The following is an 18,498-nucleotide window of genomic DNA, read 5'->3' on the forward strand; positions in this document are numbered from 1 at the left end:
GCTGATTTTCCTATTTTTTTATGTTATGCTGGCTGCTGTTTTTCCCTCTGGCTGATATGATGAATATTTATTGTTACAGAGAAGTCATATATTGCCTGCATTAATTCTGAAAAGCTTACAGAGCACAAACATAGCCGAAAAATGTGTGTGCATGTGTGTGTGTGTGTGTAGTACATGGGCAAAATGCAAATCAGTGAATGACTTTCTCTGCAATATTAAAAATAGTCTGATTTTTTTCTAAGCCTTTTCTGGATTAAATTATTTATAAAAACTAGTTGCATATAAATAATAATAATAATAAACATTGCAATTGACAGAAAAGAAGCTAAATATATTACACTGCAATCTATTCACCCAGCCTTCCTAAAAATACGAGCCTTTTGTTAAGCAGGTACTTTCTTCTCTCTTGTGATCTCAAGTCCTCTTGCAGGAGTGACAGGTGCCCTGAGGTCATATAGCTGCTTATGGGATTACAGGGAATTTCTCCTCTGTAAGCCATCTGGGTCAGCTTTCATGGCAAGGATGCCAAAGGTTAAAGCCTGCCATCAGTTAGGTTTTCACTGTCCTCACGAAAGACCATCCATGTGATGCTTCTATTTCAATAAATAATAATCATTGGGATTCTGAATTGAGCAACATACATATTTCATAAATAAAAAATAATATTCATAAGGAGAAATTATTTTACTTCCTGAATATACTGTCAAAGTTAAATCTGAATATTGAAATAATTTCTTGGGGGCAATTAATATAAAACATAAACAGTGGAAGAAAAGAATTCGGAATTATTACATTCAGATTGCTCCAGCTGCACCAGCAATGGATAAGGAGGAGTTGTTGAAGAAGAGGAACTGCTTGCAAGTGGGTAAGGAATGAAAGTGAATAGCATCATGTGGACTAAAGCAGGGGTCACCAACCTTTTGGACCTCAGGGACCACTAAATTCATAATTTTAAATCCTGCGGACCACTAATATGAATCCAGCGCACTGCTAGATGAAGTGCCTGGACTCCCAGTTTCAAGATGGGGTCCTTCAGGCAGCTTGGCTGCCTTTTTCTGCAACCTTAAACACTCAAAGAGCCATTTGGACCCATTTCCCACAGAAAACAAAACTCCGGGAGCCATAAAACCTGGGTGGGAGTGGCCAATTCGATGTCACTCTCTCTCACCCAGTTACATGACCACTACCCACAGCCAGGCCTACCCAGGTTTTGTGGCTCCCAGTGTTTTCTTTTCTATGGGAAAAAGTATTTCTTTCTGTCTCTCTGTCTCTGTCTCTCTCTCTCTCTCTCTGCATCACTCTCTTTATCTGTCTCTCTCTGTCTCTCTCTCTTTCTGCCTCTGCCTCTGTCTCTCTCTCTCATCTCTCTCTTATTCTGATTCTCCAGCGCTCTCTGGGTCTCGCGGGTGATTCTCCACCCTTTGTTGGTGCTGGGCACACCTTGGTCACTCAGGGAGATGCACAAACTGCTTTCCATGCTGAGACACTCGCCCGACCCAGCTGTGGCCGATGCTCTGCATCATAATGGGCTCCAGGAGGAGGAGAGGTTGCTGTCTCCACCATTGAGAAGTGTGCTAAATTTAACTGTGCTACGCAAGAAGCTGCAAGAGCAGTGGGCAGGGCATGGAAGTGGCAACAGCAGCAATGAAGAGAAATGGCCGGAGAGGAAATCATGTGTCTCCCTGAGCAACCAAGGTGAGCGCAGCACCAAAAAGGGCTGGAAGAAACACCTGAGAAACCCAGCAAGAGATGAAGCGAGTACAGCGGCATTTTACTGCCACTCTGGAATATGGAGTGAATCTTCATCCTCCACCCTTACCTTCTCAGGCCTAGTGAGGAGTGATTGGGAGGGAAGAGGAGAGGTGGGTTCAGCTGACAGGAAGCCACAGTAGGGGGACGAAAGAGCTGCGGGTTGCTGACACCCATTGCTTCGGGCCACCTGCACCACCGCTCCCCCTTGCCACAACAGCACTTTTACCTCATTCCGGCTGGTGAAGGCTTTGCTACTCCTTGCACATTGCACCACCTGCAAAGTTGCAAGTTGTACATACCATCCTCTACAGCGGAGATTTCCAGCCCCACCACTAGCTGCCTGGCCGGTACCATATTTCAGAACTTTAGTCACAGGACTGACCCATTGGTCATCCTGGAGCAGCTCCTCCACCTGGGTGCACTGCGGACCACCAAAATTTTCTCGGGGACCACCTCTGGATTAGTGGTCACCAACCAGTAGGCTGGAGACCACTGGTGCTCCGCAAGAAAATTTTGATAGTCCGCAGAGAAATGTCAACCCCAAAGCACCCCCCAAAGCAATTAATCCAGACTGCGTGGGAACACAAGGCTGCGCCACCCACATGGCCCACGGGAGCACAAGGCTTGCATCCCTTGCACTGCGAACAACATGAGGTAGTGAGGAGAGGGGGGAAAGGGCAGAGGGGGGAACTTGCCCCACTTGCCCCACCTGGCCACCAGGCTGCTTCTTTCTGCTTCTTTCTTCTGCTTTTGGCTGCACGCAAGGAAAGTAGCAAAAGTCTTTCTTTCTCTCCCCCAAACTCTGCCAGAAATGAATCTTTGGGACCCTGCAAGGCATCCTGCTCCAAGAGGCTGCACCGGCATGACAAATCTCACAGACTCATTTCTGGAATTTGGAGGGAGGGAGAAAGAAAGACTTCTATTGCTTTCCTTGCACGAAGCCAAAAGTCAGTCTCTCTGTCTCTCTGTCTCTCTCCCTCCCTCCCTCCCTGAGAATGGAGCTGGAGACAGTATCATGAGATGCCAAATAAAAAATGATCAATTGATAGGAAAAAAGGGTGGGGTGTTTTCCTGCAGCCTTTTGGGGGGATTTTCCCAGGTTCTCTCGTCTGCAGAATTTAAAATTATGAGTTTAGTGGTCCCTGAAATCCAAAAGGTTGTCAACCCCTGCTCTGGACTGCAGAATAATAAAAGGAATAACATTCCAAAGGTATAATATTGGGATTGATTAAAGCTACCTCTGACTATGATCTACATATTGAAGAGATTCCTGCCATTTATGAAATGAAATCTACCTTCAAAGAACAAAAAGTGATTAGCAATTTAAATGTATTACTATATTTTTACTGTCAGAAAGAGGTACGAAACTGGGTTGTAAATAACTTTTGAGCAGTCTGTTGTAACTTGAACAGTTGCTAAGTGACTGGCCATAAGTCAAGGGCTACCTGTATTTGTATTTAGCTGTGACCTCTTCTTCATCAATACAGAATCAAGTTGGAAGTGCCTCACTAGGCCCATTTCCTGCCCACTGCAAGAATCCAAATTAAAATCTAGCTTTAATACATCCTTTGATACAGCCAACATTTAATGATTTAATACATCCAAGATTTCCCTGGGTAATCAATTGTATTATCAAACTACTATTACTGGAGAAGAAATTTATCCTAACATTCAACTGGAATCTGTCTTCTTGTAATTTAAAAACCCCTTTTCCAAATTCTGCCTTTTCTGAGCTAAGGTGCAGGCAGAGTGCTACCATATTCCAGCTGCTTTTTAATACTAAACATAAAGACTCACCAATATAGCTGGATCCAGTTTTACAATTTGCTGTTCTTTGCACCTTTTTTCTTCCTACCATGTTTCTCAGAAAATAAGGCTGGGCCTTATTTTCTTTTGACCCTTGAAAAAACGGCTAGGCCATCTTTTCAGGGGTGACTTAATTTCCCCCACCCCAGCCCCATGTGCACCCTCTCCTAGAACGCCCGGCAGGCAGCCAAGCCTCGCTACCAGCCACTCCTAATGGCCGATTATGGTGGAGCGTGGAGGGCTCCCTACCCCTGCCAAGTGCCTTTGCTGCAGACCCGGGTATGGTGCTGGCTGTGGGCCAGGTCAGTGGGCGGGCGGCAGCAGTGTGCATGTCAGTCTCAGCAGCGGCAGGGCACTTTGCGTCATAGGACCTTTGTTGGCCACCACTTCCGCTTCCTCTGCCGCCTTCGCTTTCCCTTCTTCCCTCGCCGCGGCTTATGCCACGTTTGGACTGCTGCCATTGGGCAAGACGCAGAGGCTGGAGTCCCTGCTGGACATCATGGCATGGCGGTAGTGGGGAAGTGACCCTTCCAGCAGGTGGAGGAATGGTTCAAATGTATTCCTCCGCTGGCAGCATTTCAGCTGCTTCTTGGGAGGGGGAGCCACTTCTGTAGCTTCCACAGTTCCTGCTGGCAGTGATGCCTCTCTCGCAACCACTGTCTCCAACAGCAGCAGCAATGGCAGGACAGACCCCGCTGCCGACGAGAACCATCTGCCCTCCCGCAGGGGCATTGCTTTGCTTGATGGCAGCTGCGTCAATAATGTCCTGCAAGTCAGGGAATCATTTGGGCTTCGGTGGGTGGAAGTGGTGGCAGGAGAGTGATGCCATCATTTTTTTCCCCCACCATGCCTCGCTTTGCTTCCCTGCCCCAGAGCTTTGGATCATGGTCTCGTCCCCTGTATGGTCAGGCACTCTCCTCTTGCTCCAGCCACCCAAACCCCACCCCCGTGGACCTTTTCCCTCTCTTTAAGTTTTCTTTACTCTCATTCCCTCCATCAGTTCCCTAAGAATATAGCCTGGACGGGCAGCTTCCTCCCCTCCCCTCGGTAGTTTTAAAAAGGGAACAATCTATCCATTTTGCCCTTTGAGCAGAGGCAAACTTTCCAATCCAAACATAAGAGAAAGGGAATCATCCTATAGATCCTTAGCACCCCCTTAAATGCACTCCCCACTTTCATCTCTAAATGCATTTCCCACCTCCTGGATTTCTCCTGGCAAATCCCAAAGACACTCTTCCCTCTCTTACTCTCTCCCTCCTTCTTTCCCTGCCAAGCTTCCCAGAGGATTCTCCTGGTCATTCATTCATTCATTCATTCATTCATTCATTCATTCTAAGGGGTTCCTAAGCCTCCATCAAACAAAGCGATGCCCCTGTGGGAGGACAGGTGGTTCTCATCAGCAGCAGGGGCTGTCCCCCGCCGCTGCTGTTGTTGGAGACGGCGCTGGCGAGAGAGGCGCCACTGCCAGCAAGAACCATGGAAGCTACGGAGGTGGCTCCCTCTCCCAAGAAGCAGCTGAAATGCTGCCGGTGGAAGAATGCTCTTGAACCATTCCTCCATCCGCTGGAAGGGCCACTTCTCCACTACTACCATGCTGCGATGTCCAGCAGGGACTCCAGCCTTTGTGTCTTGCCCAATGGCAGCAATCCGAATGCGGCATAAGTGGTGGCAAGGGTAGAAGGGAAAGTGACGGAGGAAGTGGCAGCAGTGTAAAGTGCCCCACTGCTACTGAGGCCGACATCCACTCTGCCGCCACCCACCCGCTGACCTGGCCTGCAGCCAGCACCATACCTGGGTCTACAGGAAAGGCGCTTGTCAGGTAAAGATCTCTCCATGCACTGCCATGATCGGCCGTTAGATGCGGCTGGTGGCGAGGTGTGGCTGCCCACGGGCTGCTCCTAACAGCAAGTCCCCCCCACCCTTCCTCCCCATTTCACTTGTTTTAAATAGGCCTAAATTTGGGGGGAGGGGCTTAATTTTACCTCATGCCTAGAAAACATGCTGGGCCTTCCTATGGGGGGCCATATTGTTGGAGAAACACGGTAGCAATTTTTGACAAATGCAAGTTCTGTTTTTTTTCAGATCAACTAAGTGTTGATCTATTGGTTGTGATAGGAATTGACCAACTGCCCAAGCTTGACATCATGGACTGAGAGAGAGGAAGTTGCCCAAACTCACTCAGCTAGCTTTCATGCTTAAAAGAGGCCTAGAACTCACAGTTTCCTAGCCTGATGCCTTAATCACTACACCAAACTGGTTCTCTTGTTTCAGTTTGTATGAATCCCCCTTAAAATGTGAGCTCCAGTCAGAGGTAGTATTCTCCGGTTTCCACCGGTTCAAGCGAACTGGAAGAGGTAATTTGGCATGGGTTGCTGAACCGGTGGCGACCCCTGGCTGGCCACACCCCTAACCTGGTCACCTGGTCGCTCACTTGCCCCAGTTGCTCTCCTAGCTTTCCCTACCATGTGGCAGCCATGGTGCAGCTCGGGTGGATGTCCCAGGGCTGCTGCACATGCGTACTGCAATGCACATGTGCAGCAGTCCTGGGACATCCGCCCACCTGTCTGCCCTCCCGGAGCATGTTTTCTTCCTTTTCCCGGCGGACGCGCCTCTTCCAGCCCGGCCCGACCCGGCCCAGCCAGCAGGTGGGTGGGCAGGTATCTCGGGGCTTCTCAGCCCCCTTATTGTGAGATGCTTGTCTGCAGTCCAGCAGCCGCACAGAAAAAAGCACGCCCAATCTATGTGCAGGGCCCAGCAAGTCCAGTGCCGGACTGTTGGAGAAGTGGAGCGAAGCCGGAGATTAGTAGCTGCCTCTTTCGCAGTGCAAGAAGCCTCCCCAAATTGGCTGGCTGGTCGTCTCCTTCTTTGCCTATTTGTTCTGTATGGCCGAGGAGATTCGGGGAGTATTTCTGTGCTTAAAAGGTGACTGGAGACTGAAAAATAGTCACCTCCAGCAGCCGCCCCTTTGGCCAGCTGATCTCCTCCTCCTCAGCCATACAAAACAAACAGGCAGAGAAAAAGAAGATCAGCCGGCTGATTTGGAAAGGATTTCTGTGCTGCAAAAGAGGCAGCTACTGATCTCCGGCTTCGCTCTGCTTCTCCAATGGTCTGGCACAGCCCTGTTCTATGCTCCAGCTTCTTGGACTTGCCAGGCCCAGCAAATAGAACAAGACGTGCTTTTTTTGGTGTGGCTGCTGGATTGCAGCTGCACTGAAAAAAGCAAGCAGCAGCTGCAGACATCTCGCAACAGGGGGGGCAAGAAGCCCTGGGACATGTAGTCACCTGCTCATTGGTCGGGCTGGGCTGGAAGAGGTGCGTCCGCCAGGAGAAGGAAGAAAGCACGCTCCGGGAGGGCGGGTGCCATGCAAGTGGGCAGATGTTCTGGGACCAGTTAAAGGTCAACTTTAAGAGCACCCCCATGGAAGAAGCTGAGAACCAAGAGCAAACATAGTGGTGGTGGGGGTGACGAGATGTGTGTCCCTCCACAAGGAGTGTGAAGGGAGGCAGACATCATGCCTCTGAGGAAAAGAGGAGGTGCCAAAGCCCTGGCTGTCACCCGGGAGGGGACTGTGGAGGGACCCATCACACACCCATCGCCCCTGCTGCCGCTACTTTTGCTCTCCTTCTCGGCTTCTTCTATGGGGGCGCTCTTAAAGTTGATCTTTAAGAGCTGGAAGACATTTCATTAGATTGCCGCCAACTCATCATTGGGCGAGGTGCAGCCCTTGAATTCACAAGAAGTCTTGGGCAAAGTTCTCTGACTTTTAAAACACATCTGTGCAGTGTCTGCCTCCCTTCACTCTCCTTGTGCATGCTGGGAGCGCCTACGAGAGAGAGCGAAGTTGACTGCTATGAGGCAAGCACCCTGGCTTCCCCTCTTGCTCCTCACAGTTCGCCCTGAGCCTGTGCAATTCTTTACTTGGGAAGACAGATCGCCGCAGCAGCACCCGCAGCAGCAACAGGCAGCACTGCAGGTACAGTAAGATTTGGCAGTGCAAATTTATCTCTGAGGGGCTTCTGGCAAAAAACAAAACAAAAACCACCCCAAAACAAAACCCATTTGGCAGGCAGACTCGGCAGGCAGTCATAAACTTTAGTTGGGCTTTCTTTTGTCAGCCCAAGGGGGGCAAAAGGTATGTAGGAAATCACTCTGTCTCTGCAGCATCAGTCATGTGACTTAGTAGGTGTGGCTAACTCGACGTCACTCGCAGCAAGGTGCTGCACCACCTTGCCAAGTTGGCCACACCCACCCAGTCACATGACCACCAAGCAACACCCACCAAACAACCCACGCCCACAGAACCGGAAGTAAAATATTTTGAATACCACCACTGGCTCCAGTACTATATACACTACTTCCAGTAGTACATGACCAAAGCAAAATAAAATAGTAATAATATTTTCCATGATTTGGAAATTATACTTACACCTAATTTCAACTACATTTTACAACTACATTTCCATATCTTTTTCATAGATGCTACATCCAAACTAGCTATCCTCCATGCTATACATGAACATTAAATATTCTTTTTAAACTACGTGAATAACTTCAGATTTGTTTGTTTAATTTCATTCTGGTATTATCAGCATAATAACCTATTAAAGCTATTTTGTTTGTTGTAGGGTATGAACTACACATCTAAATTTGCATTACCTCCAAAAATTGTGAAATGTCAATGGGAAACTAATGACCATGTGACTGGATTCCAACTCCTACCTTCAACTAGAGATGACTAGAGATTAAGAATAATGATAGCTAAACAATATATGTAGATTCTAATGCTCTAAAATGAGTTTAGGTTAATAATGTTTAAATTGCCTTGTAGTTATTTGAAACAAAGTAAGTTATATTTCAGTGGTAACATCACATTCCCTTGCCTTTAAATCTTTTCTAAGATGAGGGAAATGTTTCCATCTGAGTTAATAAAACAAGAAAATATTTCTGTTTCATCCAAACCAAATTACAATTATTTGTAATGTATTATTTTGGGTCCTTTCACAAAATAATTTATTCTTTTTCACATTTAAGAAATGGAATGCTAATTTCTCATTATAGTATATTTAGGAAGGGGGTCTCCAATCAAGATACGTTTACCAACCATAAAAATGTTTCCGTCAAGCCAAAATTCCTGCCCTGAACCTCCCCAAATTATCACCTAATAAGATTGTTAGACTTCATTCAGTCAGTATCTGCTACCTATTATCTCCTACCCTGTGTTCCTTACATTACAACCATTCATTACCATTCACAACTGTTCAAAGTTACAGTGGCATGGAAAAAGTGACATGACCATCTTCACACTTACGACCCTTGTAACGACCCATGATAACATGACCAAATTCAGATGTTTTGACAGTTGCAGTGTCCTGGGGTCATGTGATCACCTTTTTCAATCTTCCTACAAGCAAAGTCAATGGGAAGTCAGATTAATTTAATAACCATATTACTAACTTAACAAGTGAAGTGATTCACTTAACAACTGTGTCAAGAAAGATCGTAAAATGGGGCAAAGCTCACTTAATAGCTGTCTTGCCTAGCAACAGATATGTTGGGCTCAACTGTGGTTGTAAGTCGAGGACTAGCTGTAGTTATTCATTTATGGACAAACAAGTGCACGCTTTTCTTTTTCTTTTTTAAATAAATTTTATTAAGTTTCCAAATTTAAAAACATAAAATAAAACCTTATACTTTGTTATCAACATCAAGACATCTTTTGCATCTCCTCACATTTTTCAGTATATGTACTGTATTTACTTATTCCTTTACCATTACATCATATTCTTACTATAAATCAATATCTTTTATCATTACATCTCAACCTTCTCCATGGTAAATTTACATATTTATATATTTACATATTCCCTCCTTTTCCTAATTGCCATTTTATTTTCTTTTTATTTCTAAACCACTCATACCAGGCATCCCAAGCCCTATAATAAATTGAATCTTCTCTGTCTTTTATTTTCTTCGTTCGCCTGTCCATCTCTATACAATCTATTACTTTTTTTATAACCATGCCTTCCGGTGGAACTCTTTGTTCCTTCCAGAGTTGTGCGTACGAAATCCTTGCAGCTGTTAATATATGTAACATAATATATCTATCTGTTTTATTGCATTTTTGTGTTATTATACCTAATAAAAAAGTTTCCGGATTAAATTCAGTTTTCTGATTCGTGATTTCTTCTATCCATTGTCTAATTGTATTGCAATATTTTTTCACTTCCTGGCATGTCCACCAGGTATGAAAATAAGTGCCTTTTTCTTTTCCACATTTCCAACAATTTGGGTCTGAGTTAAACATTTTTGCCAATCTAGCGAGAGGATGGTGCCATCTGTAGAACATTTTGTATTGATTTTCCTTGTATGCTATTGATGTAATTGGTTTGTAATTTGATCCCCACATTCTCTCCCAATTTTCCAGGTCTATATTGTGGCCAACATTTTTCGCCCATACCACCATCGTCTCTTTGACCACCTCCTCTTCCATTTTAAAATCTAGTAGAAAGTTATATATTCTTGAAATCATTTTCTTTTCCATTTTTGTAGAATTTTATCTAATTTATGCTTTTCCATGCAGAAACCAAATTGTTCTTTGTCCTTCTGATATCTCTCCTGGATTTGCATGTATGGCCACCAATCTATCTTTATATTTTGTTGCTGTAATTCTTCTCTCGTTTTTAATCTTTGTTGTGTGCCTAATAGGTCTTTGTAATTCCTCTTTTTTCCCAGATCCATTGCATTTGGGTAGATTTGTGCTTCCATAGTTGACAGCCAGTTCGGTATTTTAGTATAATGATTCTTTTTAATCTTATTCCATGTCTGAATAATGAATCTCTAATCATGTGTCTCTGAAAATATGCACGCTCTTTACATTTCCCATCCCATAGGAAACTATGCCACCCTCTCTGCAAGTCGTGACCCTCTATTGACAATAGTCTTCTATTTTCCAGGTTGATCCAATCTTTAATCCATACCATAGCCGCAGCCTGATAATGCATTTCCCAGTCAGGGAGTCCAAAGCCACCCCTTTCTCTTTTGTCCTGTAACAATTTCATTTTTATTCTAGCTTTTTCCCCATCCCAAACCAATTTACTTATTATTCGATCTAATTCTCTAAAAAAGGTTTTATCCAATCTTATTGGTACAGTTTGAAAAAGATACAGCATTTTTGGTAGGGTAGACATTTTAATTGCCACAATTTTCCCCAGTAGTGATAGCTGTAGTTTCCCCCACATTTCCAATTCTTTTTTGATTTGTATTATTAATTTGTCATAGTTATCTTTTTTGATTGAAGAGCATCTTGCTGTTAACCAAATGCCTAAATATTTTACCTTTTTCACACTTTGCATTCCCAATTTTCCTTCTAATTCTTTTTTTGCTTATCTTTTAAATTTTTAGTCAATAATTATGTTTTGTTTTTATTAATCTTAAGGCTGCAACCTTGCCAAATTCCTCTATTTCCTTTATTAATTTTACTCCCGTATTCTCTGGATCTTCCCATATAAATACTATATCACCAGCAAATGCCTGTACCTTATAATGCTCCTTTTTAATTAAAGCCCCTTTGATTTCTACATTTTTCCCAACGTTTTCCAATAAGTTTTCTAATGTAAGAATAAAGAGAAGGGTGACAGTGGGCACCCCTGCCTTACTCCCTTGTTGATCTTGAATGTTTCCGTTCTGTCACCGTTCATTATTACACTGGCCGTCTGTGCCGTATAAATTGTTGAAATCAATTTAATAAATTTATTGCTAAATTGCATGCTTTTTAATTGTTGTATTATGAACTGCCAATTAACATTGTCAAATGCCTTTTGTACATCAAGGAAGACCATTGCCAATTGTTTTCCTGGGTTTGCTTCATAATATTCTATTATATCCAATACCATTCTGGTATTATTTTTAATTTGTCTATTCGGTAAGAATCTGTTTTGGTTGCTATGATCTTATTAAGAGTTTTTTTCAATCTTTCTGCCATTATGGACATAAATATTTTATAATCAACATTTAAAAAAGATATGGGCCTATAATTTTGAATTAATTGATGATCCGAATCTTCTTTTGGGATCAATGTTATGTATGTCTCCCACCATGACTTAGGTAATTTTGCTGTTATCAGTACCTCATTATAGAGTTATAATAATTGCATCTCTAATTTTTCTTGGAGCATTTTATACAGTTCCCCTGGGAGACCATCCATTCCCGGTGTCTTATTGTTTTTCTGTTTCAGGATTGCCCCTTGCAGTTATTTCCCTTGCCTCTTAATGTTATTTCCCTGTTTATCTCTTCTTTATCCTCTTCCAGGATCACAGGTAGTTCTTTTCCTTCTAAGTAATGTTGGATATTTCCCTCTGGTATGTCTTCCCTACTAGATAATTCCTCAAAAAAAAAACTTTTAACAATATGTTTTTTCTTTTCAGTTTGTTGTTGTAGGGTACCATCAGCATCTTTCAATTGTTGAATTGCTCTTTTTTCTTATTCTTTCTTAAGTCTATAGGCTAGCCACCTCCACAGCTTGTTCGAGTGTTCAAAATAATTCTGTTTTATCTTTTTCATGTCCTGTAACCAATCATCTTTTGCTAACATATTCAATTTATGTCTAATCATTATTCTCTCCGTATTTGCTGTCTTATTATGTGGTGTTGTTCTCCTTTTCTCCCCTTATATCTATTATATGAAATTGCTAGGCCCCTGATATATGCTTTAGTCGTGTCCTGTAGGTTTGGAATTGATGTTTGTGGTTTTTTGTTTTCCTTCAGAAAGAACTCCAATTCTTTTCCCATCATCTTAACACATTCTTTTTCTTTTAGGATCTCCTTGTTTAGCATCCATCTTCTGTTTGTTTTTTTTTCAATCCTTTCCAAATTATTTTAATGAGATTATGGTCCACCCATGTGTTAGATTCAATTTCTATTTCTTTTATATTACGTTCCATTTCCCCATTTGTCCATAACATATCCAATCTTGACCATGATGTGTGTGGTGCTGAATAGTAAGTATACTGTTTTTTGTCTGGATTTCTTTCTCGCTATATATCCTTTAATCCTAATTCTTCCGCCATTTGACAGAATACTTTTGGTAATGTTTTCCTTTTCCTTTTTTTCCTTGGATTTCCATTATTATAATCTTTTCCTAAATTTGCTATTGCATTGAAATCACTTAGCAGGCATATGTACTCATATTCCTGTTCTACTAATTTTCTGTATAGTTTGGTATAAAATTTTTCTTGTTTCTCATTCGGCGCAATAACATTTTCTTATAATTTATATAAACTTCTAACATCAAAATCCTGCCCTCCTCATCTGCATATACCTGTTTTGCTTGTAAATGTTTCCTAATGTATATTGCTATCCCCCTCTTTTTTTGTTAGGCTAGAGATACGTATAAATCTCTTAAATTGGTGCTTCTAACAGTTTACTTTGATGTTTCTGGATATATGTTTCTTGAAGGCATATAATATCTAAGTTCAGTTTCTATAGTTTAATTATCATTTTTTTCCTCTTAATTTGTGAATTTAAACCATTGATGTTAATGGAAATCAATTTGATTCCTTCCGCCATCTTACTCTGTAGTTGTTTCTTGTTGAAGCTTATTTGCTCTCGTTTGGTATCTCGTTCTTATGCCTTCTCTTTCCACTTCTTCCTCCTCTCTTTCCTCTTGTTCTGTTTCTCTTTCCTCTACCCGATCTTCTTCTTGGCTCCTACTTTCCACTTCCTCTTTGCTGTTCTGGTCTTCTCCTGATACCACATACAGTTCAAAGAATTCCCTCGATTTTTCTATACTGTCTATTTTAATTTTTTTATCCTGCCATGATATTAACATTCCTTCTGGGATGAGCCATTTGAACAGGATGTTATTCTTATTCAGTTGGGCAGCCAGGAATCTGTATTTCTTTCTATGTTGCCTTATTCTTTTTGGAATTTGTTTCAACGTTACAATTTCTGTTCCCTTAAATATCAGCCTCTTGTCACTTTGTATATCTCATCTCTCAGTTGTTTCTTTGAGAATCGTATATTAACCTCTCTTGGAAGTCTAAAACGTCTTGTATAGTTGGTATATATTCTATATACGTCGATTTCCCTTCAAACCTCTTGGCCCTCTTTTTGTAACGCTTCTGCTATGAGATTTGCCATTAATTTGGGCAAGTCCTCCCCCCTTTCTTCTGTTACATTCTGAAATCTGAGGAAGAAATCAACCTTTTCCATCTCCAAATATACAATTGCCTCTTCTAATTTCCTGTTCTCTCCCATTAATTTCTGTTCTATTGATTCTACTTTCTTATCTGTTTGTTCGACCTTTGCCTCCACTGCTTTCATTTTATGTTCCGTCTTTACTACTGTTTGTTGGATTGTACTTATCTTCTCGTCTAGTTTCCATATTTTACCTTTCATCTCCCCCATTTCAGTTTTAAAGTCTGCGTGATTTCTCACCATCGTTTCTTGTATTGTTAATGTTAATGTTGAATTGTTTGCATATTTGATACCTGACTCGCCTTCTCAGGATTCAGCATGCCCTCTATCAAACATTGTCCTGCTGGTGATGTTATTGTTGATGTTGGGTTGGATGTTGTTTTCTTCCCAATCTTAGCAGTAGTTGTTGTGGTGGACATCTTAGGCTTCCCAAATCTACCTATTTTCTTAAGAAAGTCTTTCAATATTATCTTCCATTGTATCAATTCCCTTCTGCGTTTTCTATGTTTATCTCTTCCCTTTTATCTTATTCTAATCCCTTCAGTTTATCACTACAAGGTCTAATATACTCAATAATGTTTCTCCTTAATTTTATGCACACTTTGTATTTATACAACAATGTAAAACTAAATATTGTTACTGTTTATAATCTATGATAGTCTGTAAACCTTCCAAGCTTCTGATCTGATTTAATCCTTTTAATAAATTAAGTATAATTCTAAATATAATAGCTTATATAGTAAACATATATAATTCAATAAATATAGATAAATATGTGTTTGATTGTTTCTTTTCTTATATACTCTATCTTATAACGTTCTTGTAGTTCAATTAAGTCTATGAATCAATATATAGCCATTAATTAGTTATACATCAATTAATTAATTAGTTGTTATCCGAGGTATCAAATTGTAGAAAGATATAAAGGATATATAGGGTGTAGCAGTTATAAAAAATGTAGCAATCTATGAAATAGGATACATAAATTAATTCTTCTTGCGAGCAATCACATATATATATATATATATATATATATATATATATATATATATATATATACACACATATACATACATATACATATATTGCTTTAGATTTTTTTTTCAATATACACTTTTGAATTTAATGCTTAGAAATTATTCAGCTTTCTTCTTTCTTCCTTCTTCTTTTCCTTTCTTCTGCACAGTCACAGCTTTCTATCAAAATGATTCCACTCTCCGTTCAACTACAGTTCTCCATTAAAGTTCCAATTGTTCTCTCTAATGTCTCTTTTCTGCTCTACAAGTAATCAATCCAAATCATACAAATTTTAAGTTTTTATTCACAGAGTCTCGATCTTTTCTTCTGCGTTGTTCTCTCTCAGCTGTCAAACTGTTCTGTTTCCTCCTCTCCCTTTCGCTCTGCTATCCCCTGCCAATTAGTCGCTGTATTCACTCTCTCCGGAGACTCCCTGTCAAAGTCTTTCACAGGGCCCTCTTCTCTCACCTCTCAAAAACTGTCCCAGTCTGCTGTTCTTCTTCTGATGTCTTGCACTGATCCACTTTCCTGCTTCCCGATCGCAGCTGGTTGTCACAGCTTCGGACCCGCCATAAATGCTGGGTTTCTTTCGCACCGGATTCAAAGGGCTTTCCCTTGTTGCAGCAGGAGGTTGCTTTCCTCCACTCTGCTCCTAGGCTTCCCCTTCTAAGTCGTATGTCTCTCCAAGCTTCACGATGCCTCTGACAGCTTCCAAGCACGAAAATTCGGATACAGGATTGCAGAGATCGCTCTCCTGCTCCACTCCACTCCTGTGACCTCACCATCAGAAGTCAAGTACATGCTTTTCAAATCAGTTCCATATATATATGAGGGACATGGTGGCTCAGTAGCTAAGACGCTGAGCTTGTCAATCAGAAAGGTCAGCCGTTTGACAGGTCGAATCCCTAGCACCATGTAATGGAGTGAAGTCCCGTTACTTGTCCCAGTTTCTGCCAACCTAGCAGTTTGAAAGCATGTAAAATGCAAGCAGAAAAATAGGGACCATTTTGGTGGGAAGGTAACAGCGTTCCATGCACCTTCAGAGTTTAGTCATGCCAGCCACATGACCACAGAGATGTTTTCGGACAGTGCTGGCTCTTTGGCTTTGTAACGGAGATGAGTACTGCTTCCTAGAGCTGGAAACGATTAGCACGTATGTGTGATATATATATATGTTATTTCCTTACCTGTTGTTGCACTGGATACTGTTGGCCACTGCTGTTCGGGTCCTCCAGATCCAACACGCAGGCCTCCTGTCTCTTCCATGTGTACAGCACTAAATAAATCACAAAGTTTAGATTATATACTTCTCAGAAAAACAGTTTCTTTTGATATAAATAACCAATCTGTACTCAATAACTCTGTGAATCAACAGCTGACCACTTTTATTCTGGCTCAGTTATAGTGCATCTAAAAGAATATCAAAGCTCAGAACACATTTCCCCACTTGCAAGAATTCTTCTCTCACCAACTTTTCTGACTCATGGGACTCAGATCTTTCAAAAGGAAAGGTGCTTTGATTTTGAAATTTCCCCTCACAAGAATTATTTTTGTATATTACCAGACAAATGCATGCAATAAAAAAGAGGAGGGGAGTGTACAATAATTTTCATTTTAGGTGGAGTGGAGCGGAAGGATTTTTCTCAGTGCAGGACCAGCGACAGTTTAGGTTGCAGTTCTAGCATTTAAAAGATGGAAGATTCAAAGGCTATTACAGATTATCTTCCAAGTGCTTTCAAGGAATTTGGGACTGAAAGTACACTAAATGGTGATTCAATTAAACAGGCTGAATCACAATTTCAACCTTTTAAAGCTTCATTGGAAAATGAAGAGAGGGAGAGACTTAGCCTGCATCAGGGGTGGGATTCTACCTGGTCGGACCTGTTCTATAGAACCTATTGTTCTGATTCTGCCCAGTTCGGAGAACTGGCAAATTGCACCACTGGCTGGCCCCTCCCGTCCCCACCCACTCACTCCTTACCTGATATGCGCACCATCAAACTTGTTTGCTAAATTGCTATTTTTCCTTTTTTCCCCCTAGACCATCAGCTGTTCTGCTGTTCCGGGACATTTAGATTAGCTAGAAAGCAGGAAATCATTGAATTTCTTGCTTTCTAGCTAATCTAAAAGCAGAGCTGAACCTTCCTTAGGACTGAAGCTTCTATTATTCAGTGCAGACTCAGGTAGCAGATTGCAGATAGATAGATCTCTAAGTGAATCTGAGATTCTGTGAGCAACTCAATCCGCCTGCCTGCTTTGCCTGATTTTGGATAAAAGTTGCTCTTTTTTTATAAAAAAAATTCAATATTTACATACATGGTGTATTGCGTGTTAATTTTGTGAGTTTGCTTGCTAGCAAATTTTATGAGTTTGCTTGCAAGCAAATTTTATGTGACAGACTCAGGTAGCAGATTGCAGATGGATAGATCTTTAAGTGAATCTATGATTCTGTGAGCAACTCCATCTGCCTGCCTGCTTTGCCTGATTTTGGGTAACAGTTGCTCTTTTTTTAAAATAAAAAATTCAATATTTACATAAATATTTACAATATTTACATACAAGTCATGCCCAGCCAGTCACATGACCACCAAGCCACGCCCAGTCAGCAAGCCATGCCCAGCCAGTCACGTGACTACCAAGCCACACCCACAAATTAGGCCACATCCACAGAACCGGTTGTTAAGAAATTTGAATCCCACACCTGGCCTGCATGCCAACAGAAATAAAAACTGTCAGAACACAAAAATAAAAATGCCTAAAACTGTTTTTCATTTATTAAACTACCATGTGTCCAAAGATCTGAAGCATTTCAAAGTTCGAGCACAATTTATTTCTTGTTATTTTTATGTGAAAAAAAAAACTACATAGAAAGAGAAGAATAATCATTCCTCTTTCACAACGCTGTTGCTTGTATATTTTGCAATCTATTGGTCATCTTCTATGCCCTTTGTCGTGTTTATAAAAATGGCACCATTTTTAAACACTATGTTTCATAAAATTTGCTGCAAATGTATCAGCATTGATCCATGCAGAAAGGCTAAGACGCTAAGTATTTTGTAGCTAGTTTTGATTTAAAACTCAGGAAAAAAAATCACTGTTGGTGACTTTGGAAGCAATCTTGTAGCACCTCCATCCAATTTTTTACCACTAACAAAACTAACAGGTCTCTCCTAGCATTCTTGACTTCACTTAGTCAGAAAGAAGCACATAAGTTCAGATTTCTTAATTCTGAATTAGGTGGCCTGAAATTAAAACAATTTTCCATATTATTGTATTTCACATTTGTACTGAATCTGATGATTGGTACACACTTCTAATTTTCCAAACTTCTGCAGAGAAGCACAGATAGGAGAATTACCTAGGGAATTATAAAGCAAGGATATGAAACTTGCAGCATCACACTGTCACGTGATGCATTGCAACTTTCCCCCCCTTTGCTAAAGTAGGGGTGGGCGTGGTCAGCACGTGATGAATCAGGCCTGCAGGCTACGAGTTTGACACCCTGATTTAAAACAACACAAAGACCAAAAAATCTTCTTGTAGTACATACCCTTGTATTCCAGCTCGTAAAGATGCAGAATAACGCCAATCAGGATTGGGTGGTTTTGGCTGCAAAGTGAAAAGAACAGAAATATCAGTGTACTTGAACATGTTTTAAAGGCCATGCACAACACACTTTAATTTGATTGCTTGTTTCAATTTTTCTTTGCCAAAGGATCAAATAAATGT

General features: G+C 41.3%; 1 protein-coding gene across 2 annotated transcripts in view; it reads right to left on the reverse strand.

Moving 5' to 3' along the window:
• LOC113436464 (protocadherin alpha-5-like) overlaps window positions 1-18,498 on the reverse strand; it is a 203,992-nt gene that overhangs the window by 11,381 nt on the left and 174,113 nt on the right. For both annotated transcript variants that reach the window (XM_087930570.1, XM_087930569.1), the window contains exons 2-3: window positions 18,320-18,378; window positions 15,957-16,045 (exon numbers count right to left, since the gene is read on the reverse strand). In XM_087930570.1, coding sequence (XP_087786696.1) covers window positions 15,957-16,045; window positions 18,320-18,378 — 148 coding nt within the window. The remainder of the gene's footprint in view (window positions 1-15,956; window positions 16,046-18,319; window positions 18,379-18,498) is intronic.

The sequence above is a fragment of the Pseudonaja textilis genome, chromosome 3 (genome assembly GCF_049901715.1).
Source record: "Pseudonaja textilis isolate UNSWEBS1 chromosome 3, rPseTex1.2, whole genome shotgun sequence".
Classification (NCBI taxonomy): domain Eukaryota; kingdom Metazoa; phylum Chordata; class Lepidosauria; order Squamata; family Elapidae; genus Pseudonaja; species Pseudonaja textilis.